General features: G+C 40.0%; 1 protein-coding gene across 1 annotated transcript; it reads left to right on the forward strand.

Moving 5' to 3' along the window:
• On the forward strand, positions 1-26,888 carry RAD21L1 (RAD21 cohesin complex component like 1). Its single transcript, XM_058174636.1, has 12 exons — positions 1-109; positions 4,404-4,579; positions 5,511-5,640; positions 6,706-6,805; positions 8,977-9,080; positions 9,257-9,421; positions 10,034-10,132; positions 10,216-10,338; positions 14,488-14,717; positions 20,903-20,995; positions 22,374-22,451; positions 26,128-26,888. Exons 2-12 carry the CDS (start codon positions 4,436-4,438, stop codon positions 26,314-26,316), a joined length of 1,455 nt encoding a protein of 484 aa, XP_058030619.1. The 5' UTR covers positions 1-109; positions 4,404-4,435; the 3' UTR covers positions 26,317-26,888.
• Positions 26,889-27,955: the final 1,067 nt, after the last annotated feature.

The raw sequence follows: 27,955 nt of genomic DNA on the forward strand, positions 1-27,955 counted from the left end.
GAGATGATGAGTTCTAGTTCTGCCCTAGCCATGAAAGCCAGCTGGTAGCGGAAATTTTGAGTAGTTTGGAGAACCGGCAAATACCACCTCTGGCTGGCCCCAGAATGGGGTAGGTATGGAGATTTTGCAGCATCCAGGATTGGGGAGGCAATGGGGATTTTGCAGTATCCTTCCCCCAGGAGTGGGGAGAAAATGGGGATGTTGCAGTATCCTTCCCCTGGAGTGGGGAGGGAATGGAGATTTTGCAGTATCCTTCCCCTGGAGTAGGGAGGGAATGGGGATTTTGCAGTATCCTTCCCCCAGGAGTGGGGAGGGAATGGGGATTTTGCAATATCCTTCCCCTGGAGTAGGGAGGGAATGGGAATTTTGCAGTATCCTTCCCCCAGGAGTGGGGAGGGAATGGGGATTTTGCAATATCCTTCCCCTGGAGTAGGGAGGGAATGGGGATTTTGCAGTATTCTTCCCCCAGGAGTGGGGAGGGAATGGGGATTTTGCAGTATCCCTCCCGTGGAGTATGCCACACCCACCAAGCCACGCCCACAGAACCGGTGGTAAAAAAAATTGGATTTCACCACTGTCCACTCTACTCTTATTTCAGTCTTCCTAATTTGCATAACGAACGTCTCTTGATACGGGCATTTCTTAACAATTAGCCACAAAATAAACTATAGTATAATAAGATTGTAATACACTCGGAGTTGGGTGACGTCATTCAGGCCCCGCCCGCCCCGTTCGAATATTACAGCCCGAGGCTCCTCCTCCTCCTCCTGCCCCTCCCTCCTTCCTTTCATCCGGCCTCTTTCTCTCGACTCGCCTCAGCAATCATCTGCGCGTGCGCGTCGGGTCTCGGCAATATATTAAATCCAGCGCGGGGAGGCGCTCTTTGGCTTTTTAGAAACACGCATGCGCTCTTCGCTTGCGCTTTTGGGCGGGAAGATTCCGGAGGTGAGAGCTGGCTTGTAAAACGCCTGAGGAGAATTTTTTTTATGCTTAAAAGTCTATACAACTAATTAAATCCTGCTTGTTTGTTTGTTTGTTTTTCCCCCTCGCGTGCAAGTGACTTTCTCTGCCTTTTTGCTCCCTGAAGGACAGGATTTCGAAACGATTCACCTCAGCAAGTGCCTTTGCTTCCTTCGTTAATCCGATTTTTACCGCCGAGAGAGGAAATAATTGGGCAAATAAGGGAAGGAAGGAAGGGGGAAAAAAACAAAAAACCCCAAAACCGTCCCTCAGGCTTCCTTCCGCAGCTTTTCTATCTTCTTCCCTGGCTGAGGATGATGGGATATGGAGTCCCCTGGGGGAAGTTAATCTGGGTGGATTCCTCTCCCGAAATACACACATCCCGTGTTCTAATTTTTTTTTTTTTTTTTGGTAGAGCTTATTTTACTTTCTCGTCTTTCCTCACAAGCTGATCCCTTTTTTTTATGTGCCTCCATCACCAGAGATTGATTTTATAGTATAAAATTTATAAAACTGCCCAAAGAGTTGCTGTCCTGTGAGATGGCTGACAAATTTATAATTATAAAAATTATAAAAAAAAAGTCATCCTAGGGCTGGAAGGGACCTCAGAGGTCTTTATTATTATTTTTATTATTAAATTTCTATACCGCCCTTCTCCCGAAGGACTCAGGAGCCTTATTTAAAACACATAAATACACAGTATAAATCCCAAATTTAAAATACATTTAAAACGAAATATTTAATAGGCCTAATTAACTAAAACGGTCATAGACCGATATTTTATTTATTTATTTATTTATTTATTTATTTTATTTTGTCACAACAATATATGTAGGAATCATACAAAAGATTATATAGTATATAAACATATATGGGTAAATATAAGGAGGTATAAGCATATATATAGAAAGAAGAAAAGAAAAACAATAGGACAGGAACGGTAGGCACGTTTGTGCGCTTATGCACGCCCCTTATGGTCCTCAAAACCCTTAACATTTAAAATTATAAATAAATTAATACATTAAAATTGAATTAAAATTAAGTTAAAACACTTAGGCTAGTCTTCTAGTCTGACCCCCTGCCTCAAGGCAGGAATCTTTATTCCACCTGAAAACGAATGGTGGGACCGATCTTTCCTTGAAAACTTCCAACAAATGAACAGCTCATTTGTTAACCGTGTTTATACATAAGGAATGTTCTTTAGTTAGAATTATGGAATCTTAGTGGCTAGAAGGGAGCCTGGAGGTCTTCCAGTCCAGGGGTCACCAACTTTTCGGACCTCAGGGACCACTTTATTTATTTATTTATTTATTTGATTTCTATACCGCCCTTCTCCCAAAGGACTCAGGGCGGTTTCCAGCCAGATAAAACACAGTTATACATATAATATAAAATTAAAAATATATTTAAAAAACTAATTCAATTTGGCCAAATGTAAAACTTAAAAACAAAAATAAAACTATGATATACCCCAATTAAAATTACTAATGATTTCAAGCCAGCCCTAAATTCGTAATTTTAAATCCCGCGGACCACTAATATCATTTACTAATGACCAGCTGGGTAGGCGTGGCTAGGTGGTCATGTGACTGGGTGGACGTGGCCAATTTGATGTCACTCACGTTGACGGGCACCTCGCCAGCTTCTACTCGCCCCTCCCCTCCCAGTGACTCCTCACCTCTCCGCCTGGGCTCCTTAGGGCCCCAACAGGAAGCAGTTGTTGGAGCCTAAGCAGCCACCACGAGAAAGAGTTGGCAAAACAGCTCAGTTCAAATTGCGTCTGACCGAGAAGGAGGCTCAGCAGAAACACCTCATTGAGGACTCCGAACAAGCAGAGGGAAGACCTGCGGGAGTGCAAGGCCAGGTACCGGTGCCTGGAGGCTCAGCGGGCTCAGATGGTCAGCCAGTGCAAGGCCACGATACAGTCCCACTGGAACAAGGCCCTTTGGCTCTTTGCCACCAGCGGCGCTTCGCCCAAAGCCCTGCACCAGGAGGCTGACCCCAAGTTGGATTTTCTGCCCCCACTCCGACCCGCAATAAAAGACCCGGAAGTGGGGGAGACTCTGCAAAACACAAGCGTTCATTGCACGTATCCTGCCCAGGGGTCGTAGTTTCGGGACACCTGATTTAGTGCAACATAAAAAATGCAAATGATTTTTCTGCCGAGCACCAAAATTTTTGCGCAGCATGGCAAAGGAGGAGATGGTTAGATAGTGCCATGAATAAACATGAATTTAAACAAATGCCAGGAGACAGTGGAGGACAAGGGAGCCTGCCATGCTATGGTCCATGGGGTTGCAAGAGTTGGACACGACTTGGCGACCAAACAACAACTCACAAGGAGCAACTGTCCAGAGTAGAAATGGGCAATTTCATGATATCTCCTATTTCCAGAGAGAATTTGCTAGCCAAAATTCACCTATATCCACTGCAATGCTGTCTCCACTCCTCTGGGGATATCTAGTTTGCCTTGAAGCCTCACCAGAAGCTCACTGGAGGTTGTGGTCTTTTATGCAAATATATTTAAATTATTAACAAGGACCACAGACGAAGGAACAGGCCTGGTCTTTAAAAGACGTAATGGTGCTCCTATTCTGAAACCATCCCTTGATTCAGCCATCTTAAACAACTATCAACTAAGCTCCAACTTTTCCTGTTGAAAAGTGCTGGAGAAGCTTAATATGTTCAGAAATATGTGTCTTCTCTGGAAATTTCTTTAACTCTTTTCTTCTTTTTATCTTACCCCAAATAGGTAGCTCTTCGTTTTGAGTTTACTTGTATGTTATATAAAGTGACCTCATGAAAGCTTTGCTTGCATCCCAAACTATTCTTACATCTGTATCTTTAAGATTATTTTTTTTAAAAAACCTCTCCCAGAAGTCTCATCTTGTATTTCATTTCTTGTGTGTATTTTCTTCATGGTTTCTAAAAACAAATGTTTGCACACCATAATATGTTTGATTATTGTAGTTACTTACTTAAAGCCACATGAATAAAATTGGACTCACATTTCAAATAAACTGAAATTCATTGAGAAAACAACAATTTTCTTATTTTTGCGACAGAAGCAAGGAAAACATTGTTTCAATATATTCACTTTGCCAAAACTAATTATGTTTTTCAGTAACAATATTATTAGTTTGATTTGGAAACTGTTTCAATACATAAATGTTGCACGAAGACAGATTCATTATAACAATATAGATTATGTATCCTAAATGCAAGTAGCCAATAGTACTTTAAGCAGTTACCTAGACTGTACACAAGTCATGCATTTGATTAAAAGAACTTGAAGCATGAAAACATGAAAATACAAGTGAAAGGGTTTCCTCTTTTTTTGCAAATCATTTATTTCAAATTAAGATTGCCATTTTTTTATTTTAGCTTTGAAAAATTACAAAAAACCGATGTGTTCAACATTTAAAATATTTTCTTCCCTCTAGCTTGCCAAGTAAAGGAACAGATTTCTGGCAAAATGTTCTACATGCATCTGCTTATAAATAAGCGTGGGCCTTTGTCCAAGATATGGCTGGCTGCTCACTGGGATAAGAAAGTCACAAAGGCTCATATATTTGAATGCAATTTAGAAGCTACCATTGAAAAAATGCTCTCCCCTAAGGTATGGCTCTCATAAAATGTCACCAAAAGTAATGTCTCCTATTTTTATTCAGCACTGGGTGTGGCATTGTAAATGAAGTTCTATAGCAAGACCTTGAAGATCTGGATATGTTTAGTCTTTCAGAAAAAACAAAACTAAAAAGGATTGTTACACCAAAGAAAGTCAAGAACTCTTTATCACCTCAGTATGTAAGATATAGAATAATGTTTTTAAGTTACAGGAAGGCAGATTCTAGCTTACGATCAAGAAACAGTTCCTAACAATAGGAGCAGTTCTGTGGTAGAACCAATTATCCAGAGAGATATTTTCACTAGATATATATCCAGAGCAGACAGCCAACTGTTAGGGATGTGTTAAATTGGATTCCTGTACTAAAGAGCTTGGACTCATTGGTCTAAATTACCCCTTTCAGCCTCTGCAAATGGAGTCATTTTTAATTATTTCATTTTTATCCTGCCTTTATAAGTAATTCAAGGCAGCAAACATTCCTAATACTCCTATTTTCCCCACAACAACAACCCTGTGAGGTGGACTGAGAGTAATTGCCCTAAAGGTCACTCATCTGGTTTTCATGCCTAAAGCAAGACTAGAATTCACTGTCTTTTGATAATTGGCCCAAAGTCACCCAGCCAGCTTTCATGCCTAAGGTGGGGCTAGAACTCACTTTCCCTTGGTGATTGGCCCAAAGTCACCCAGCTGTCTTTCATGCCTAAAGTGGGACTAGAACTCCAAGTCTCCTGGTGAATGGCCCAAAATCATTCATTCATGCCTAAGCACAACAAGATTAACCCAGTATTTTCCAAAAGTGATGCCCTCTCTTCCCATTGGGATACCATTAGCTACTCTCTTGGACTGGTTTTAAGAAAAATGAGAACCAGGAAAATTCTATTGTGATCTTTCCCATAAATAATACCAACTTTCCCTCCCCCAGTTTAAAATTGCTCTTCGTACCTTGGGACACCTTTTGCTAGGAGTGGTGAGGATTTATCACAGAAAAACCAAGTATCTTTTGACAGACTGCAGTGAAGCCTTACTTAAAATGCAATCAACTTTTCAACCAGGTATGATTTTCCGCTACTTATTATTAACAAGCAGCTTATTAATGGTAAAAAAGGGCTTTAATTTTTGAAAACAAAACAAGTGGTTCACAAGGATTTGGGATTCATAAGATACTTGAAAGGCAGTCTCAAGATCAGAATCAGAATAAAGCTGGAACGGACCTTGGAGGTCTTCTAGTCTAACCCCCTGCTCAAGCAGGAGACTCTATACCAGTGGCAGTCAACCTGGTCCCTACCGCCCCCTAGTGGGCATTCCAGCTTTCATGGTGGGCGGTAGGGGTTTTGTCCGATACTGAAACACTTTCCTTTTTTTTAATTTAATTGACTTTAAAAAAAATCCATAGCATTATTTAAAAACATTTTCATTAGGTTTTCATAAAATTCTCCGTGACAATTTAAATTTCTGAAAATATACTATTTGTATCGCCCGCGCATAAGTTTAGTTCACATTACATAAGTGAAACTAAATGGCGCTATAGTGTGACCGAAAAACAAAAGAGCCTCATCCCAGAATAGCTCACACATCTCCCCTTACACCACCCAGCTGTAACAGACAAGCAGAGCTGGTAGCCAGTGCCCCCCCCCAAACCCAATCCATGATGTGCGAGAGGCATGTGCAGACAATGATACATGGCACATTACTGTAGAACCGGTGGGCGGTTAGAAAATTTTACTACTAACAGAGATACAAAAGTGGGTGGTAGGTATAAAAAGGTTGACTACCCCTGCTGTATATCATTTCAGACAAGTAGTGGATCATCATAAACTACTTCATTTAGAGATTGCAATTCTAAAAACCAAAGTAGAAGTAATTTCCAAAATCTACAATGGAGCGTATTTCTGAATATAATTGCCCTAGCAGCAGAATATTTTTGTAATTGTAATGGTCTTATTCAATTGACAAATGAAGTAATATTTTCTACCATATAATTAATGACTACAAGGTAAAAATTAAAAAAAATGTTAATACATTTGCTGGATGCCTTCAAATACCTGTCTATTTTTATCTTGCAGGATATATAAAGCTACATCATCTCACAGTTAATCTTCCATTATGTATTTTTTTAGGGCTTGTTGACCTTCCAAAAGGAAATTCTGAGGCTAATTATGATGCCATCACACTGCCTGAAGAGTTTTATGATTTTGACACCCAACTTCCAGACACGAAGTAAATATTTTCCAACGTTTGCTTATTGCTAAGAATAGAGCAAGTGAAAAGGGAGTGAATTCCTTCTGAATTCCCTTTTCTCAGGGATGGTGAATCACTCAAAACTTTATAGCAATAGCACTTAGACTCACGGCTGATGGGCCAGATGTGCCATGCACTGGCCACGCCCACCCTCAATTTAGCGAAGGGGTAGAAGTTGCGATACATCATGTGACAATGTGTCATCGTGAGTTTGACATCTCAGACTTACATACTGCTTCACAGTGCTTTACAGCCCTCCCTAAGCTGTTTACAGAGTCAGCATATTTCCCCCCAACAATCTGGGTCCTCATTTTACCAACCTCGGAAGGACGGAAGGCTGAGTCGACCTTGAACCTGGTGAGATTTGAACTGTCAAATGCAGTCAGCAGAAGTAGCCTGCAGTACTGCACTTTAACCATTGCGCCATCATGGCTCTTGCCTGCTTCTGCATAATACATGTGGAGGAACAAAAACACAATCCTCTTTCTCTGCTACAGGTAGTCATTTAGTGTCCGCTCAATGTTACAATGGCATTGAAAAAAGTGGTAATTTTTCTCACAATCATTGCAACATCCCCATTTTCATGTGATCCAATATTTGGCAACTGACTCGTGATGGTTGCAGTTTCCTGGGGTCGTGTGATCACCTTTGCCATCTTCTTGCAAGCAAAGTCAATGGGGAAGCCAGATTCACTTAATAACAGTGTTACTAATTTAACTACTGCAGAGATTTGCTTAACGATTGTGGCAAGAAAGTTTGTAAAATAGGCCAAAATTCACTTAACAATTGTCTCAGCAACAAAAATTTGGGGCTCAATTGTGGTTGTATGTTGAGAACTACCTGTACTTCAGGTCCTTCCCCATTATAAATTTTATTTTTATGGTGATGAATTTGAACTACTGTGTCTCCTTGCCTGGAAAATCCACAATTTTATATAGTTATACTGTAGTTCATCTAAGAAGAGATTGGACAACCATTTCTGGCTATAGTTGTTAAGAGAGATGAAGACAGATGAATGTAGTAACTGAAGCAGCCCTTGTTTATTTATTTATTTATTTATTTATTTGATTTTTATACCGCCCTTCTCCCGAAGGACTCAGGGCGGTGTACAGGCAAGATAAAACAATACAATATACAGATTAAAATACCGTTTTAAAAAAACTTATTTAAATTAGCCTGAAATTAAGAATTTCCATACTAAAAAACCCCGTTTAAAAAATTGATAAAATTTCACATTAAATCTAATTCAAGCCAGCCCCGCGCGAATAAAGAGATGTGTCTTCAGTTCGCGACGAAATGTCTGAAGGTCAGGTAATTGACGTAAACCCGGGGGAAGCTCGTTCCAGAGTGTGGGCGCCCCCACAGAGAAGGCCCTTCCCCTGGGGGCCGCCAGCCGGCATTGTTTGGCGGACGGCACCCTGAGAAGTCCCTCTCTATGGGAGCGTATGGGTCGGTGGGAGGCATGTGGTAGCAGAAGGCGGTCCCGTAAGTACCCAGGTCCTAAGCCATGGAGCACTTTAAAGGTCATAACCAACACCTTAAAGTGCACTCGGAAGGCCACAGGCAGCCAGTGCAGCCTGCGCAGGATCAGTGTTACATGGGAGCTATGTGTAGCTCCCTCTATCACCCGCGCAGCTGCATTCTGGACTAACTGAAGCCTCCGAGCGCACTTCAAGGGGAGCCCCATGTAGAGAGCATTACAGTAATCCAAGCGAGAGGTAACGAGCGCATGAGTGACTGTGCATAAGGCATCCCGATCAAGGAAGGGGCGCAACTGCCGAACCAGGCGAACCTGGTGGAAGGCCCTCCTGGAGACGGCCGTCAAATGATCTTCAAACGACAGCCGATCATCCAGGAGGACACCTAAGTTGCGCACCCTATCCTTTGGGGCCAGTAACTCGCCACCAACAGCCAGCCGCGGCTGCAGCTGACTGAATCGGGGTGCCGGCATCCATTGTTGCTAAATCTGTGCTACTAACCATTTCTTAATTCCTTTATGCAGTAGTAAGTGATAGGCTGTAGAAGTGCAATTTAATTAGGGCCAAATATATTAAAATATTATACGGATACGTTTTGTGAATTAGGACGTTATGGTCCAGTTATGTAGCATTTCCTAAAACTCTTCAGTTCATTTTCTTCTTTTCCAATAGTGCCATTGAGGTCGCCCAACATTTTACACTGCACCAGAGCAAAATTGAGGACATCACATTGACAGAATTTTATGGGCTGAATGTTCTCAGTGGGGGCAATTTTGGTGAGGCTGCAACTCTTTTTCCCTCATAAATCAAAATACAAAGGGTTTTTATTTCATTTTCAAAAGTTGCATTCTGGGTTCAGTTTTTATAAGCAATTGATTTTAACTCACTGCAAAGTATTTATATTGCCGAGATATATAAACGTAGCTGAGTTATTCATATGTGTTTCTCACAGATGAAGAAATTGAAATTCCAAGGCATGCTAGCTTTTTCAGTGACAGTTTAATAAACAGCTCCGTCAGTCTCCTGGCTGATCACAGTTCTTCGAATTTAACTGGAGACAAAATTGCATTAGAGTATGATGGATTTGGAGATGAAGGAGCTGGAAGAGATATGATTGGTAGGTATAAACAAAATCCAGTCTAACTATAGCTGACCAATAGATTTTCTAAGATGTGCATAAGTTACCAAAAAGTTTAGCAACCTTGTTACGTTCTAGTAAAGTTTTTGCTTTTCTCTACATAGTCCTCGACTTAGACTGCAACTGAGCCCACATTTCTATTGCTAAGCAAGGCAGTTGGTAAATGACTTGTGCTCCATTTTACGTCCTTTTGCCATGGTTGTTAAGCGAATCACTGCAGATGTTAAGTGAGTCATGTGGTCGTTAAGTGAATCTGGCTTTCTCCCATTGATTTTGCTTGTCAGAAGCCGACTGGGAAGGTCGCAAACATTGACCACATGACCTGGGATGGTGCACCTGTCGTAAATACATGCCAGTTGCCAAGTGCCCAAATTTTGATCATGTGACCATGGGAATGCTGCCACAGTCATAAAGTAAAAGTGTGAGAACTGGTCATAAATTGCTTTTTTTCAGTGCCATTGTAACTTCAAACAGTTAATAAACAAATGGTTGTAAGTCGAGGAGACTACCTGTATAAAATATGGCACTATGTACATAAAAATAGGGTTTTTTAAAATATATATATATATATACTATAATTATTTTTTTAAGATGATGTTCTTGGAACTGACCAGAATGGCCTCCTTGCAATATTTGACATGGAAGAGGAACTTCCTTTACCCTCCAAAGATCCAGCTGATAACAGAAAAGGTGAGTTTACTTTAAACTGTTTTACTAGTGTGAATAATGCTTCTAAAAATTACTCCTAACTCTGTGATTGTCTGAATCGGCAGAACCTACTTTGGATCCAAACCAGGATGTATCTAACCATGAAACAAGACATCACCAACTTAATGAAACAACGTTATTGCGCAGTGAGGAAGACGGCTTTGTTCTTCCTCCTATTGTTGATCCAGGTTAGAATTGTTTGTTTCTGTCTGGAATAAAAATGCAATGTAGAAGTGATGACACACCCAGAAAAGCATTTCACTGGAAACATTTTTTTCAACAGAAGTGGTCATCTCTTCTTAGTCTTCTTTATTTTCTAAAAAAGGATTGTCCTTGTTACATTCATTTGTTTATTTATTCATAGGATTTGTCTACTGCCTGAAACCAAATTCTAAGCAGCTTACAGAAATTACAAAACACAGTTCAAAATAAAATATAATTAATTACAATAGTAAATCTAAATCTAATTCGCCAGTTTTCAGCTCCTAAAGTAAGCCAGCTGAAGAAACAGACTTACTGGGAATCTGTTCTTTGTTAGAGCATATCAGAACCTTGAAAACCTAACAGACATTCTCTCTCCTTCACCAACCCCTAACACCTTATACCAAAGTGTCTGTGGAGATTCTCAGTCATCCAGGTCATGGTTGTCCCTAAGGTGCTTTTCTGGTTATTCTTTGGAGACGTTTCGCTCCTAATCCAAGAAGCTTCTTCAGTTCTGACTGGATGGTGGGGGATGGAAGGATACAGACCCCTCACATCCTGGACATAAACTGTTTCAACTCCTACCCTCAAAACGACGCTATAGAGCACTGCACACCAGAACAACTAGACACAAGGACAGTTTTTTCCCAAACGCCATCACTCTGCTAAACAAATAATTCCCTCAGCACTGTCAAACTATTTACTAAATCTGCACTACTATTAATCTTCTCATCGTTCCCATCACCCATCTCCTTCCACTTATGACTGTATGACTGTAACCTTGTTGCTTGTATCCTTACAATTTATATTGATACTGATTGTTTCCTGATTGCTTATTTGTAGCCTATGACTATCATTAAGTGATGTACCTTATGATTCTTGATGAACGTATCTTTTCTTTTATGTACACTGAGAGCGTATGCACCAAAGACAAATTCCTTGTGTGTCCAATCACACTTGGCCAATAAAAAATTATATTCTATTCTATTGAAAGGACCATGTTGTAGACTGGAGATAGATGATGTCATATTCCCCACCCCACCCCCGTTGAGGGAGGGCTGTTCAATTTGGACACAGATGGCCTCTTTGACCCCTCTTTCAAACCAACAGTCCTCTCTGTCCAAAATGTGGACTTTTGCTGTCTTCAAAAGAGGGACCTTTGTCTTTTAAATGCAGATGGACTGCTGAATCTTCTACTACATAAAAGAATGCAATTGTCCAGATTTATGTCCATAAATCCTTCCATTTCCTCCCCCACCCATCCAGTCAGAGCTGAAGAAGCTTCTTGGATGAGAAGTGAAACCTCTTCAAAAAGAAAAACAAGAAAGTCCAGTTGCCTCTGGAAAAAAAAAGCACCTTTGGGACCTTAGAGCAAAGAGAAATAAGGCAGAGCACTCTTGAGTTTCTTTCCTACTCCCTCTTCTCTTTAACAGCTCAGTGAAAATATTTGCAGATCTCTCGCATCCTGGACATAAACTGTTTCAACTCCTACCCTCAAAACGACGCTATAGAGCACTGCACACCAGAACAACTAGACACAAGGACAGTTTTTTCCCAAACGCCATCACTCTGCTAAACAAATAATTCCCTCAGCACTGTCAAACTATTTACTAAATCTGCACTACTATTAATCTTCTCATCGTTCCCATCACCAATCTCTTTCCACTTATGACTATATGACTGTAACCTTGTTGCTTGTATCCTTACGATTTATATTGATACTGATTGTTTCCTGATTGCTTATTTGTACCCTATGACTATCATTAAGTGATGTACCTTATGATTCTTGACGAACGTATCTTTTCTTTTATGTACACTGAGAGCGTATGCACCAAAGACAAATTCCTTGTGTGTCCAATCACACTTGGCCAATAAAAAATTCTATTCTATTCTATTGAAAGGACCATGTTGTAGACTGGAGATAGATGATGTCATATTCCCCACCCCACCCCACCCCCGTTGAGGGAGGGCTGTTCAATTTGGACACAGATGGCCTCTTTGACCCCTCTTTCAAACCAACAGTCCTCTCTGTCCAAAATGTGGACTTTTGCTGTCTTCAAAAGAGCGACCTTTGTCTTTTAAATGCAGATGGACTGCTGAATCTTCTACTACATAAAAGAATGCAATTGTCCAGATTTATGTCCATAAATCCTTCCATTTCCTCCCCCATCCATCCAATCAGAGCTGAAGAAGCTTCTTGGATGAGAAGCGAAACCTCTTCAAAAAGAAAAACAAGAAAGTCCAGTTGCCTCTGAAAAAAAAAAGCACCTTTGGGACCTTAGAGCAAAGAGAAATAAGGCAGAGCACTCTTGAGTTTCTTTCCTACTCCCTCTTCCCTTTAACAGCGCAGTGAAAATATTTGCAGATCTCTCGCATCCTGGACATAAACTGTTTCAACTCCTACCCTCAAAACGACACTATAGAGCACTGCACACCAGAACAACTAGACACAAGAACAGTTTTTTCCCGAAGGCCATCACTCTGCTAAACAAATAATTCCCTCAACACTGTCAGACTATTTACTGAATCTGCACTACTATTAATCGTTTCATAGTTCCCATCACCAATCTCTTTCCACTTATGACTGTATGACTATAACTTGTTGCTGGCAATCCTTATGATTTATATTGATATATTGACCATCAATTGTGTTGTAAATGTTGTACCTTGATGAACGTATCTTTTCTTTTATGTACACTGAGAGCATATGCACCAAGACAAATTCCTTGTGTGTCCAATCACACTTGTCCAATAAAATTCTATTCTATTCCTATTCAGTTGGTGTTTATGTAATGGGTGTTGAATTCCTGCTACAGGTAGGTAGTCTATCTATAGGTAGCCCTCTAATTACGACGACAATTTAGCCCAAACTTTTCCTTGCTAAGTTGCAGTTAAGTGAGTCACATGGTTGTTAAGTGAATCTGGCTTCCCCTTTGGCTTTGCTGGTCAGAAGGTCGCAAAAGGGGATCACCCGATGCCAGGACATCACAATTGTCATAAATATGAGTCAATTGCCAAGCAGCTGAATTTTGATCACGAGGCCATGGGGATGCTGCAAAGGTCATGTAAAAAATGGTCATAAATCAACTTTCACTGCCATTTTAATTTTGAAGGCCATCACTCTGCTAAACAAATAATTCCATCAACACTGTCAAACTATTTACTGAATCTGCACTACTATTAATCGTCTCATAGTTCCCATCACCAATCTCTTTCCACTTATGACTGTATGACTATAACTTGTTGCTGGCAATCCTTATGATTTATATTGATATATTGACCATCAATTGTGTTGTAAATGTTGTACCTTGATGAAGGTATCTTTTCTTTTATGTACACTGAGAGCATATGCACCAAGACAAATCCCTTGTGTGTCCAATCACACTTGGCCAATAAAATTCTATTCTATTCTAAATTAATGATTGTAAATGGAGGATAACCTGTCTATACCGGTACTCCTCTACACTAATTTAAATGCTACCAGCTGGACTTGCCCACTCAGGTAGGTTCAGAACACTATAGCACCTTGCCCCAACTCCCAACCTTCGTAGGAAACCCAAAAGGATATTCTGTTGAGTAACTGGAAATGGAAGGAGGATAAAAATAGTCTCACCATCTCCATTTAAGCTCAACCCCAAGTCTTTCATGAGAGTGACCAGTGTGGTTTACCTCAGAAGTCCCCAAAACTCCTGGTGCTGTGGACTGGCACCAGGCCGCAGTGTGCCAGAAACCAGGCTGCGCAAACAAGCGACGCCCCATCTATGGGATGCAGGCAGTGCACGAAACACAACCCCTCCAGTCTGCAGAAAAACCTCTCTCCAGGAAACTGGTCCCCAAAAGCTTGGGGGCCATTGGTTTAACCTCATGACCAGATCTGAACCTACCAGAGAGGTCTAGATCAGTGCCCACCCCTCAACCACTTTTGGGGGAGGGAGTTTTGTATTTTAACTTTATCTTGGAACAAAATAAATATATGTATTTGTATGGAAAAACCAAGGTGGAAGGTTCTTTGCACAATGCCAACATTTTATTAGCCCTGCAAAGATAAATATGGATTAATACAATCTGATTATTATCTGCTTAGCACTCCCTGGTTAGCATGTAACATGTCCTTTGTGTACGTCTCTTGTATGTAGCTCTCCTAAAGAAACAAAGAAGTAAAAAGAAAAGGAAGTTACTTGTTGACACGGTGAAGCAGCTCAGCAAAGCTACCATGCAAAAGCAGCTTACAAGTTACGAGGATACACTAACTAGCTTGCATATCGCACCTCCAACCAGGAAGCTGATGGTTTTAGAAGAGTTGGGCAGCGTAGACAAACTTCTGACCAGACCCACCCAGCCTTTCTTAAGTGAAGATCTGCAGAAGGTAACAATTTAGGGCCTTATATGCTATTTTCATTATTGCTGTATAACACAAAGCAGGCATATGTAAGCCTTCACCATCCTAGATGGTTTCATAGATTTAAATGATGGGTAGAGGGCAGGTGAAGACCAAGTGAAGAGTTTCTCATTATGGCTATTTGGGTTTTTTTGTGCCTTCAGCACTATTTTTGATCTCCTGGTAAGTTCCTGAACTAATTCCTGCAGGGTTTTGGAAACGTTTCTCCAACATAGTCTGCCATTGCCGCCTTCCTAGGGCTGAGAGAAAAGGATTGGCCCAAGATCACCCAGGTGGCTTTATGTTTAAGGCAGGACTAGAACTCAGAGTCACCCAGTTTTAAGCCTGATGCCTTAACCGTTACATCAAACTGACTCTTCAGTTACAGGGGAGTCAAAATTAAGAGTGAGTTCTTAAGGGTTACTTACGGGATTTCCTGGACATTTAATTAGATACTGTGGAAAAATGATACAGGCATTTACTTTTATACACCACCGTTTTTATTTCCTTGAAGTATTGCCAAATATTGGGCCTCTGCTTAGAAATTTACAGTATGTCTAATTCAGGGATCTCCAAACATGGCAATTTTAAGACTTGTGGACTGGGGAATTGTATCATTTCTTTCTTTCTTTCCTTCCTTCCTTCTTTCCTTCCTTCCTTCCTTCCTCTCTTTCTCTCAATCTCACTCTTTTTCATTCTCCCTCCCTCCCTCCCTTCCTTTGCCTTTTTGGATTAGAGCCATTTTTAAAAAACATCTGAGACTGTGTGTTAGACATACAAATATACACACACAATTTGCTGCTTGCAGGTTCACATGTTTAAAATTGTAGTTTACATAGCTCAAATTGGCTGGGGAATTCTGGGAGTTGAAATCCACAAGTCTTAAAGTTGCCACGGTTGGAGACCCCTGATGTAATTGATGAATACTAAGAGTGAAAGTTAGTGTTTAATGATCGGAATTGGTGAGATTGTCCTTTGCTGGAAGAGCAATTAAAGCCTCAATAGATGTGAATTTTTTTCTGCCTGGTTTAACTTTATACATATCAAATATGACTGTTAGATGTATATCCTGGCTTTTATTCAGGAGTTCAAGGCGGTATATTCTGCTCTCTTCTCCCATTTTTCTCTAAGATAGCATCCTGATACAGGTTTAACTAAGAGCAATGATTGGCCCAAAATCACCCAGGGACCTTCCATGGCTGAGGGTGGTACACTGTACTATTAAAATGCAGATAGTCCTCAATATATGACCAAAATTGAGTCCAAAATTTCTGTTGCTAAGCAAGGCAGTTCTTATGAATTTTGACCCCATTTTACGACCTTTTTTGCCACAGCTATTAAGTCAGTCACATGGTTGTTAAGTGAATCTGGCATCCCCATTGACTTTGCTTGTCACAAAATGTGATCACATGACTCCGGGACATTGCAACCGTCACAAATATGAGTCAGTTGCCAAGTGTCTGAATTTTTATTATCTAACCTTGGGGCTCCTGTAACATAAGTATGAAAAATGTTCATCAGTTAATTTTTTCAGTGCCCTTGTAATTTCAAATGGTCACTAAGTGAACTGTTGTAAGTCGAGGTCTACCTGTATAGTCCTTTTTCCAAATGATATCATGCCAGGAAATGATTGGCTATTTTTTTCCTTCCTGTTTTAGTATAGTCCTGGCACTTGACATGCTTTTTCCAGCGTAGTCAATGGTTATAGTCCAGCAGCAACTATAATGAAACCTAATTGATAGATTCCCGGGGCAAAACTATTTCTAAATTGATCCAGCTGAACAGAGGGATCACTTTGTAGAGTAATAAAGAGCTTCTTGGAAAGATTAAAAAACAGATTGCAGTTTACGTGAAGGCTCACATTTGAAATAGCTTGACAGCTATATACCTAGACATATTTAATTATGAATTAAACATTGCTCGGTAGCCATAGAAAGCTTTCTGTAGCAACAAAAAGCTTAAGCAATGTAAGATTTATCAAATTACCTTGAGTTAATTTGTGGGTTTTTTTGCAGCTGTTTGCTAAATGTGTCGAGACTCGGAAAAAAAAATGGCAACAAAAGACTGAAGAAAGAAGCAAACAACAAACTGCCCCAGGCAGGAATCTAGATTTTTTTCCCCCTTACAATTCTTTAATATCATTACAGGTAGTCCTCGACTTATGACTCTAATTGAGTCCAAAATTTCCATTGCTAAACAAGACATTTGTTAAGTGCTCCATTATATAATCTTTCTTGTTAAGCGAATCACTTCAGTTGTTAACTTAGTAACACAGCTGTTAAGTGAATCTGGCTTCCCCACTAACTTTGCTTGTCAGAAGGTTGCAAAAGTGGGTCACATGAGCTGGGACATTGCTCCTGTCATAAATAGGAGTCGGTTGCCAAGTATTTGAATTTTGATCATGTGACTCTGGGGATGCTGCAATGGTTGTAAATGTCATAATGCGATTGTAATTTCAAACAGTCACTGAATGAATGGTTGTAAGTCGAGGACTTCCTGTAATTGCCTATCTTTTCTTTGAGATCTTAAAGTAGTTTTCCAGTGTTCCCCTGAATGTTACATTCACAACAAACTGCGTGGTTGATTGGGCTGAGAGAGAAACATTTATCCAAAATCGTCCAGTGACCTCGATCACTGAAGCAGGACTTGAACCCAAATCTGCCCAGTCCAGATACAACTTCTAGAATATATGGCTTCCATCTGCATTCTCACCTCTGCTCTCCTCACGTCAGGGGTAAAATGCACTTACCTTTGCTACCGGATTGGAAATGTCAGCGTGTGCACGCGATCGCTACGCTCATGCGCACCTCTTCTGCACATGTGCAGAGGGTAAAAACAGGGCTATGAAGCACTGTGAAGTCTAAATACTTCATAAGTCTAAATGCTATGGCTATCTACCTGTGTCTTATCTCTATCTCTGTGTCTCTCACTGTTTCTTTCCCTCTCTCTCCCTCCCTCCCTCCCTCCCTCCCAGAATGCAGCATTGCAGGCTAATTCTGCACACAGCCTGAAGTTCGATCCTAACCATTCAAGGTTGACTCAGCCTTCCATCCTTCTGAGGGGGGTAAAATGAGGACCAGGATTGTTGGCAGCAAGAGGCTTAGAGAGAGTTGCGAAGCATTGTGAAGTGGTATATAAGCCTTAAGCGATAGTGCTATTACCCTCTTTCCTCTCTCTCTCTCTGTCTCTCTCCCCCTTCCCCCTCCCTCCCTCCCTCCCTCTCTCATCATGTGACCATTTTTGCAGTTGTTAAGCAACCACAGCAGTCATAAGTGCAAGCCCATTGTTTGCTGTGGGCTCGGTTTTGCCAAAAGATGGAAGCAAGCACCAGTTTTCCACAAAGGTATCATAAAATGTTGTTGAGTGACCGCAGGATATTGCAAACAGTCATAAATGTGGCTGTGCTTCCAAGCTTCCAAAGTTGGTCACATGACCATGAGGAGGCGGGGCAACCATCAGAATTTTGGATTCGGTCATAAGTTCTCATTTTCAGATAGATTGCAACTTCAGACGCTAAGTGATCTGTCTTAAATCGAGGACTACCTGTAGCAAGGGTTACATCTTTATGTTATTTCAAAGAATTAAGTCCATTGTTAAGAAAAAATAAAGCTTATATTTTTTTAAAAAAAAATATTTTCAACCTTTTCTTCAGTTTAGATCAGTTTGAAGAGCATCTAAAGGAACACAGGAATTTTTGTTGTTGTTAGTTGCGAAGTCGTGTCCGACCCATCGCGACCCCATGGACAACATTCCTCCAGGCCTTCCTGTCCTCTACCATCCTCTGGAGTCCATTTAAACTCATGCCTGCTGCTTCAGTGACTCCATCCAGCCACTCCATCCATCCCCTTCTTCTGCTTTTGCCCTCCAACTTTCCCATCATTCGGCTCTTCTCCAGTGAGTCCTCCCTTCTCATTAGGTGGCCAAAGTATTTGAGTTTCATCTTCAGGATCTGACCTTCTAAAGAGCAGTCAGGGTTGATCTCCTCTAGAACTGACTTGTTTGTTCTAAATAAATATATATATATTTGTTTGTTTGTTCTAAATAAATAAATATTCACAGGAATATTTATTTTATTTATTTATTTATTTTGTCACAATAGTATATGTAAGCGTAAGCATGAAATAACTATACGATATATAAGCATATGTATAAAAAAGAAAAACTATACGAATTGGATACAATCAAAGGGAACATTAGGACAGGAACGGTAGGCACGTTGGTGCTCTTATGCATGCCTCTTGCAGACCTCTTAGGAATGGGGTGAGGTCAATAGTAGAGTTTTTGGTTGAAAATTTGGGGATTTTGGGAAGAGACCACAGAGTCAGGTAGTGCATTCCAGGCATTAATAACTCTGTTACTGAAGTCATATTTTCTGCAGTCAAGATTGGAGCGGTTCACATTAAGCTTAAATCTATTGTGTGCTCGTGTAATGTTGCGATTGAAGCTGAAGTAGTCTTCAACAGGAAGGATATTGTAACAGATTATTCTATGAGTTAAATTCAGGTCATATCGAAGGCGGCGGAGTTCCAAATTTTCTAAACCCAGGATTTCTAGTCTGGTGGCATAAGGTATTTTGTTGCATTCAGAGGAGTGGAGAACTCTTATATAATCAAATCTGCCAAACTAATGTGAATAAAATAACCCAAAGTGGCTAGGGTGATCATGTTTACCTAAAGAATATAAAATTACAACTGAGGATAATTTTGAAAGATGGAAGAACTTTTTTTTACAAAAAAGTATCTTGAAGTGGTACCAGGGGAAGCAGGGAGCTGGGTTATTGGTAACATTGTGTTAGTTGTTAAATTTAGGTCCTCCACATTTTTCTTTACATTTTTACTGCATTTGTTTTACATTTTTTCTCTATTTAGTAAAGATGATGGGAATAAAGACTTCATAAGTGGCACCTCATTGTTTCGTGAAAAAAAATTCTTAAACATTTGACTAGAATATGGTGAACTGCAATTTGGACACATTGGAAATTTCAAAATTTAAATAGTATAAACTGAGATTATATGCAAATGAATATTTATTGGTAATGGCAATTAATTGGTAAGTACATTGGATAAGAATTAACTACTTTCTCTTATTATCAATATAGAACTATCAATAGCAGAAAGTTTAAATATACAGCAGAACAAAATTTATCCCCAAAAAGAATCTGTGTTACAAAGTAGCAGAAATGAAAGGGATGACAGTACAGTTTTTATAACTATGGTAAGTCAGAACAAATTAAGCTTTAATATGTTTAGGCACTAGGTGTATTTCCATCAAAATGGGTAAACTGGACTTCTTACAAAGTTGACAAATTACAGTTTAATCCTCCTAAAACTTCTAAAATGTTAATAGTTAACATCACAGAAGTCTAAAATTCCATCACACTCTTGAACAGGAATGAGACGGATATATTTTTGACTTTCCAAATTTCATTCCTATCTGGGTCCTATTTATTCCTATTTGGTTAGTATTTTTACAAATATTAGCCAAATCCTTCTCTACTTAACTTTTAGAAATCACAAGCTTATCTGGTACTATCACTTAATTGAGTAGTTATTTATATTTAATTATTAAAGTATCTATTTCTAGCTTTTCCCATATCAAAGTATAGTTCATGATGACTTAACAGCATTAAAATTCGTAACAAGTTTGAGCAAACAGTTAAAATGTAAATTTGGTAAAGAGACAGTTCATAAATGTTATGGGCTACATAATTTCATTCACAAATGCCCAAATAAATGGGATTTATTGCCTCCAGGAATGATTATATGGCTTTTCCAGCCCCGTTTTATCATGATGTTAATCCTCTGGTTGGATTAAAAGATAAAGTTTGATCTCAAATTATCCAGTGAGGTGATAAGCTATCCAGTTGAATAGGGATTTTATAGCTTCAGTTCAACATTCTCAGTATACTGAAGGGGGGGGTGAAGAATCTCAGGAAAAAAAAAGAAGTCATAATAGTCTGTGTTTCTAATTAAGAATTGCCTGAAACAGAATTGTTTGCAATAGGGTAGGTTGTCACTTGCACCTTCCCTTATTTTCTCATTATTTCTTCTTCTTTGTGAAATATAAAATTCAACACAGAAATACAGACTCCATTTTAATCATTCATTTTCACACAGGAGCAGAACAGAACTGATGCAGATCCATTCTCTCCCCCCCTCTTCCTTTAATTCCAGGAATCAGTTAACGAAGTGTCTGCTTTGTCCGATGACCTTTTACCATCTTCAGTACAACAAGAATCCGAAAACGAGAAAGCTGTCTTGGGAAATGTAATGTTTACAATCATCTAAACTTCACTACCGAATAGTGACCATGTAGCACTTGTGGGACAATCTGAATCTGGACAATGGGCCCTTTTCTGAATGGGGAAAAAAAAATTTCAAAGATCTTTCCGTTCCAGCTAGTCCTCGATTTACAGCCGTTCATTCAGTGGCCATTGGAAGCAAAGACAACACTAGATGAATGGTGGTTAAGATCGTTCCTTGGAGTTCTGGCCATCCCAGCACACACACACACACACACACACATACATACCCCGCAGACGCATGATTGTGATCTGGATATTTGGCAACCCGTTTCCAGAACCGATCGCCAAGCACCCCAGTGATCACAAGATCACAACTTGCAACTTTGCATGCAGGCTTCCCCAGAAACTCAAAAGGCAAGGCCAGGAGGGAAGATCAGAAATCACTGGGGTAAGCCTCCCCCACCCACATACCTCTCCCTAGCCCTTCTTTCCGTCCGTCACTAAGTTTAGCACTCCATGCACTCCCGGTTGCTATTGTCAATCCCACCGTTAGGCAATGCAACTTCCTGATCACTTCCCACAACCAAAGTCAGTGGGGAAGCTAATAGGGAGTTGCATGACTCAGGCCCACAGGACAGGTGACTGCTGCTAGATGGGGGAGAAAGTGAGGGGAGGGACAGAGGATGGGGAAGGATGTGCGGGAGTGCACAAGAGAGGTGCAGGGTGTGTGTGAAAGGTGCTGCATAGTAAGGTAAGGGGTTAAGGGGTTAAGGGTTGGGAAGGGAGCATAGTGGTACATAAGGGTCACCATGTGGGTCAGGGAGCGTGCATGAGGAATGCAGCATAGAGAGGGTGGCCGAGAGGTGCCATGGGGTAAACTCAATTTTCATCCATTAGGAAAAGTGTCTTTTGGAGGTATGTTTTTTTTGGAGAGTTGTATGTTTCTAATGCTTTCTTTGAATTAGTTTTTTTGCACACTGGGGGATAGTGGAATAGTAAATTTTAATTTTGTACTTTTGATTTGAATTTGATGTGCATTATTCTTTGCTCATTGTGCGTTGCAATTTATTTCATTTTTTAAAAAGCCCTTTAAAAATAATCAGATAGAGCTTCAAAAAATTAGATAACTCCTCTGATAGTTCTATGTTTCATGGACAGTTTTACTGATACATTTCATCAACTTTATTAAAGCAGAGCAAATTTAGTTATGTGGTTTGGTTTGCCAAATCAATTATGTAGAACAAATGTTCATAGTGAAATTTCCTAGAGAGGATGATAACTAGAAGACAAGGCTTGGGAAGTCATATATGAGCTATGTCTATTCTTTATTTTTTATGCTGCCTTTTATCTTCATTCAGGTGAATTTTATCAATAAGTAATTGTTTTGATCTGCGATACAGGGATCCCAGACAAGTAATTTGGACAATGAAGAACAAAGAAGAAGTAAAAGAACATTAAAGCTATTAAATACTTTCCGGGTAAGATATTATCAAACATAATAAACCTTTCTTCATGTTATTTTATCACTGAAATGGCCTGATAACTCCAATTTAAAAGGATGTGAAACTTTTTTTAAAATATATATTTAATAATAATAATAACAACAGCAACAACAGAGTTGGGAGGGACCTTGGAGGCCTTCTAGTCCAACCCCCTGCCCAGGCAGGAAACCCTACACCATCTCAGACAGATGGTTATCCAACATCGTCTTAAACATTTTCAGTGCTGGGGCATTTACAACTTCTGCAGGCAAGTTGTTTATATATTTATAAATTTGTTTATAAATTTATAATAATAACATATAGAAAACAATAAGAATGAAGGAAAAACTCTTAATATACTATGGTGATTAAAGCAAATTAAATGTGAATTGGGAAAAGGCAGAAACAATGACAGAAAAGACTATATAACATTCATGGACATATTAATATAAATACATTCGATATCTAAGCACATGATTAAATCTAAGACTATCTAAAACAACATTGCTTCATCTTCTCATTTTAGACCATGAAGAATTTTTCAGAAAAAAAAACAGATCCTGCATACCCTGAATCTGTTCCTTGAAATCAAAGGGATGTTTGTCATATTTGCCATTCTATTTCTGTAAAATTATCCTCTTTGCTGTGCTCCAGGCTCAAGCCAAAGCTCTTCATGAAAGGGCAGATCGCGTGTTTTAGCAATATAATCCAACCTCATGTTAAGCCGGTCTTTATCATTTTACCCAGGCTGTAATTCTAGCCAGCTCTTATTCCTAAACTGCCAGTGACTCATCCTTATCCTTTTTCTGAACCAAAAATCAAGAGGGCAAAAAGAATAGTTTATCCTTATACCAGCTGACTTGCACTACCCTTTCCCCAACATTCAGTTGAAATGATTTGCGGATCTCTTCAGATATTCATACAAGTGGTCCTCGACTTACGGCCACAATTGAGCCCAAAATTTCCGTTGCAAAGCCAGACAAGTTGTTAAGTGAGTTTTGCTCCATTTTCCGACCTTCCTTGCCACCGTTGTTAAGAGAATCGCTGCAGCTGTTAAGTTAGTAACAAGGGCGTTCAGTGAATCTGGCTTCCCCATTGCCTTTCTTGTCAGAAAGTCACAAAAGGTGATCACGTGACTCTGGGACCCTGCAGATGTCATAAATAATATATTCCATTGGGAAGTATCTGAATTTTGATCAACTGACTATAGGGAGGCTGCAACAATCATGCAAAATGGTCATTAAATCACTTCTTTCAGTGCCGTTGTAACTTCGAATGTGACGGTTCAAATTTACAAAGGTACCAAAAAAGTGACTGATGATTGTTCTCCACACTTAATGATCGTTGCAGCCTCCTCATGGTCAACCGACTCACATTTATGACGGTTGCTGTGTCCCGGCATGATGGGATCACTGTTTTGTGTCCTTTTGACGAGCAAAGTCAATGTGGAAGTCAGATTCACTTCACAACCGTGTTGCTAACTTGACAACTAACTGCAGGGATTCACTTAACAATAGTAGCAAGAAAGGCCATACAAAGGGGCAAAAGTCACTTAACAACTGTCTGGCTTAGTAGCAGAAATTTTGGGCTCAATTGTGGTCGTAAGTCTAACACTACCTGCATATAAGAAGCCCCATAAGCTACTTAAATGCAATTAGGACAAAAATGTTAAGACGTTAAGCTTTACAAATTAAAACATTCCATTGGATAGCAAACTGGACCAACAATAAACAGGATGGCGATGGATCATCTAATCTATTATCCCTCTCCAGAATGAATGAGTGACCCCTCCAAACCAATTGGCAGAGCCAGGTCTTCAGGCCCTTCCGTAAGGGCAAGGGAGTGGAAGCAGATTTAGCAGTGGATTGCCCCTTGAGGCTACATGCCTGACAACCTAGGACTTTGTTTCCAATTCTGCACATTTGTTCTTCCAACTTAGACTCTCTCCTATCTTGGTCCGTATGAACCGCCAAAGGCAGACAGCCTCTCTCATAAAGCTGCTTTGTGGTCCGTTCCAGATAAGAATTAGCCTCCGCTCAAAATACAAGAGGGACGCAGTGGCTCAGTGGCTAAAATGCTGAGCTTGTCGATCGAAAGGTTGGTAGTTCAGCCGTTCGAATCCCTAGCACCACGTAACGGAGTGAGCTCCCGTTACTTGTCCCAGCTTCTGCCAACCTAGCAGTTTCGAAAGCATGTAAAAATGCAAGTAGAAAAAATAGGGACCACCTTTGGTGGGACAGGAACTGCATTCCGTGCGCCTTTGGCGTTTAGTCATGCCAGCCACATGACCACGGAGACATCTTTGGGCAGCGCTGGCTGTTCGGCTTTAGAATAGAATAGAATAGAATAGAATAGAATAGAATAGAATAGAATAGAATAGAATTTTTTTTTTTTTTTTTTTTTTTTATCCAAAAAGTTTTTATTGGTCAAAAAAGGTTTATACAAATACATATCAGGTATGGTAAATTTTCATTTTTCTTATACAAGATAAGAATTTTACTCAAAATTTTAAACACATACAACAGCCATATGGCAAGCAGGTGATACGAAGTAGCTAAGTTTATCAATCTTACATACGCAATAAAGAAGGGTCAAGAATAATCAGAATATCATACAAAGGAGAATAAGGAAAACCAACACAATACCAAATATCATTGTCACTTCCTAGTTTTGGATCTCAGAACTCTGGGTTCAGCCTGACCCAACTCCAGGGCCTCAACAGCGGCAGCCGCCTCCTCCCCATGGTCTATAACCTCCCCTTCTTCAACTCCTGGGTCATCTAATTCCAGGAGGGCTTTGTGTTCCTCCACGTAGGCCGCAGCCTCCGCAATTGTACTAATTTTTTTCGTAATGCCCTCCCGGAAAATCATCAATCCCTCTGGCATCAGCCATCTGAAGCCTACTCCCTTCTGGTACAATTTGCTTGACAAAAAGTAATTAATAGAATAGAATTTTTATTGGCCAAGTGTGATTGGACACACAAGGAATTTGTCTTTGGTGTATATGCTCTCAGTGTACATAAAAGAAAAGATACGTTCATCAAGGTACAACATTTACAACACAATTGATGGTCAATATATCAATATAAATCATAAGGATTGCCAGCAACAAAGTTACAGTCATACAGTCATAAGTGGAAAGAGATGGGTGATGGGAACTATGAGAAGTTTAATAGTAGTGCAGATTTAGTAAATAGTAATGCAGTATACAGGTCCTCAATGGAAGGCAGGTTGGTAGCAATTATTTTTTCTGCAGTTCTAATTATCTTCTGAAGTCTGTGTCTTTCTTGTTGGGTTGCAGAACCGAACCAGACAGTTATAGAGGTGCAAATGACAGACTCAATAATTCCTCTGTAGAACTGGATCAGCAGCTCCTTGGGCAGTTTGAGCTTACTGAGTTGGCGCAGAAAGAACATTCTTTGTTGTCCTTTTTTAATGATGTTTTTGATGTTAGCTGTCCATTTGAGATCTTGCGATATGATAGAACCTAGAAATTTAAAGGTTTCTACTGTTGATACTGTGTTGTCTAGTATTGTGAGAGGTGGAAGTATTAAAACGGAGATGAGCACCGCCCCCTAGAGTCTGGAACGACTAGCACTTATGTATGAGGGGAACCTTTACATTTACATAATACATCCATCTCAGTTATTTATTTATTTCGTTCTCTCCCGCAGCACTTTGAACAACAAGGAGCAAAATCGTTCAGCTTTCTCTCCCTTTGCAAGGACCAAAACAAGAAAGAAGTGGCAGAGAACTTCTACAGCTTGCTGGTTCTCCAGAAACAACAAACGATTGAGCTGGCCCAGTCAGCTCCTTACGCTGACATTATAGTGACCGCGGGACCCAGGTTTCATACTCTCTGAAGGCCAGAGAAGGCCCCTCGAAACACAGATTGGAAACCAAGTGCTCCCTTTAAGCAAAATTCACCTCCCTTCTCTGAGTCAAGTAGAAACAACTAGCAATGATTAAGCTGTAAGTAGCAGCCAAGCCGCAAGCTGAAATTTAAGAAAAAGATGGTTTTTAACTAGTATTAAAAGTTACACGGTCTACTTGTTTCTTCACGTTAATTTTGCTTATTTTTGGTTCTTTGTGCTTATTTACCAAGCTGCCTTCTTTCAGGCATTCCCTGGAAGGGCTAGTTACGGAGCAAGGATGCTGTCTCCAAAGTTCCACTTTTTCAAGCCAAAAATAATATAGGTGGGACGCCAGTTCTTCCCTTCTCTTCCTCTTGGACCTTATCTGAATCTCCTGGCTGGCTCTTTTCTTCTTATCTAACAAGGATGAAATGATAAAATAAAATAATTTGCCCAGCAGAAAGCATCAGAGGGAGTAACAATATGACGAACTAATGTGGAAAGGTTTTTAAGCTGTGTCTAATTACGATATTTATCCATGCTGGTTTAAACTGTGGATTTTACTGTATGTTATTTTGTTCTTGAAAACTTTGGACTATAATGTGGTCTTAATTTAATTTATTAAATGTCTGAAACACCACAGAGAAGCACAGTGTTTTTTCATAAAAGGTTAATTTGGTCATTATAAGAACTGCAGGACAAGTTTCAACTGCTGCTGTATCCATGCCTAATTCTGTCCAGCCTCCCTTTAAAGACTCCAAGGGATGAAGAGTCTGCAACATCCTAAGGCAATCTGTTCTACTGTTGAACAGCTGACGTATTAGAAAGATGGAAAGGATCTGTCTCAAAAATCAGATCACACTGGCCCTGTTTTCATATCTAATTTGGAATGACCCAAAGTTACAAAATCTAGATTAACTTGACTCCACATAAGAAGATCAGCCCTGAAATGAAATGTCCAAAAGGAAAATTTACAAATTCCACTGAAGCGTCTTGAACTAAAACACTTTGTGGAGATTCTCAGTCATCCAGATCGTGGTCGTCCCAAAGGTGCTTGTTCAAAAGGCAATTCGACTTTGTTTTTTCCTTGAAGATGTTTCGCTTCTCATCCAAGAAGCTTCTTTGATTGGTGGAGGATGGAAGGATTTATACTCCTTGCCAACACCTGGTCACTTGCATTCTCTCTGAGAGTGGTTGAGGCCACTTGGAGGTTTATCTGTGACACCATCTCTCTCCTGTTTACAACATGATCCTTTCAGCAGTTCCAAGAAGGCTCCACACCCGTTTGCACCACTCAGGTGACCCTGAGGACACAGATAAACCTCCAAGTGTCCTCAAGGACTCTCAGAGAGAGTACTAACGACCAGATGACTGCAAGGAATATAAAGCCTTCCATCCTCCACCATTCAGTCGGAACTGAAGAAGCTTCTTGGATGAGAAGTGAAACGTCTTCAAGGGAAAAAAAAAACAAAGTCCAGTTGCCCTCTGAAAAAGCATCTTTGGGACAAAATGTTTGCATGCACACATACCACCAAACTTAACCTATAGAATCGCTTCCTTTGGGGGGAAAGAATATAGAATAATCCAGGAGCAACCCATATGCCCCACTGGCAGCCCTGAAGATCCAAAATAAAAGATGTCTTCCAGG

The sequence above is a fragment of the Ahaetulla prasina genome, chromosome 3 (genome assembly GCF_028640845.1).
Source record: "Ahaetulla prasina isolate Xishuangbanna chromosome 3, ASM2864084v1, whole genome shotgun sequence".
Taxonomy (NCBI): Eukaryota; Metazoa; Chordata; class Lepidosauria; order Squamata; family Colubridae; genus Ahaetulla; species Ahaetulla prasina.

Coding starts and splice junctions, on each gene's coding strand:
- RAD21L1 (XM_058174636.1), top strand. CDS start 4,436: ATGTTCTACATGCATCTGCTTATAAATAAGCGTGGGCCTTTGTCCAAG. Junction 9,422..10,033: donor AGCTGGAAGAGATATGATTG/GTAGGTATAAAC, acceptor TATTTTTTTAAG/ATGATGTTCTTGGAACTGAC. Junction 10,339..14,487: donor TCCTCCTATTGTTGATCCAG/GTTAGAATTGTT, acceptor TCTTGTATGTAG/CTCTCCTAAAGAAACAAAGA.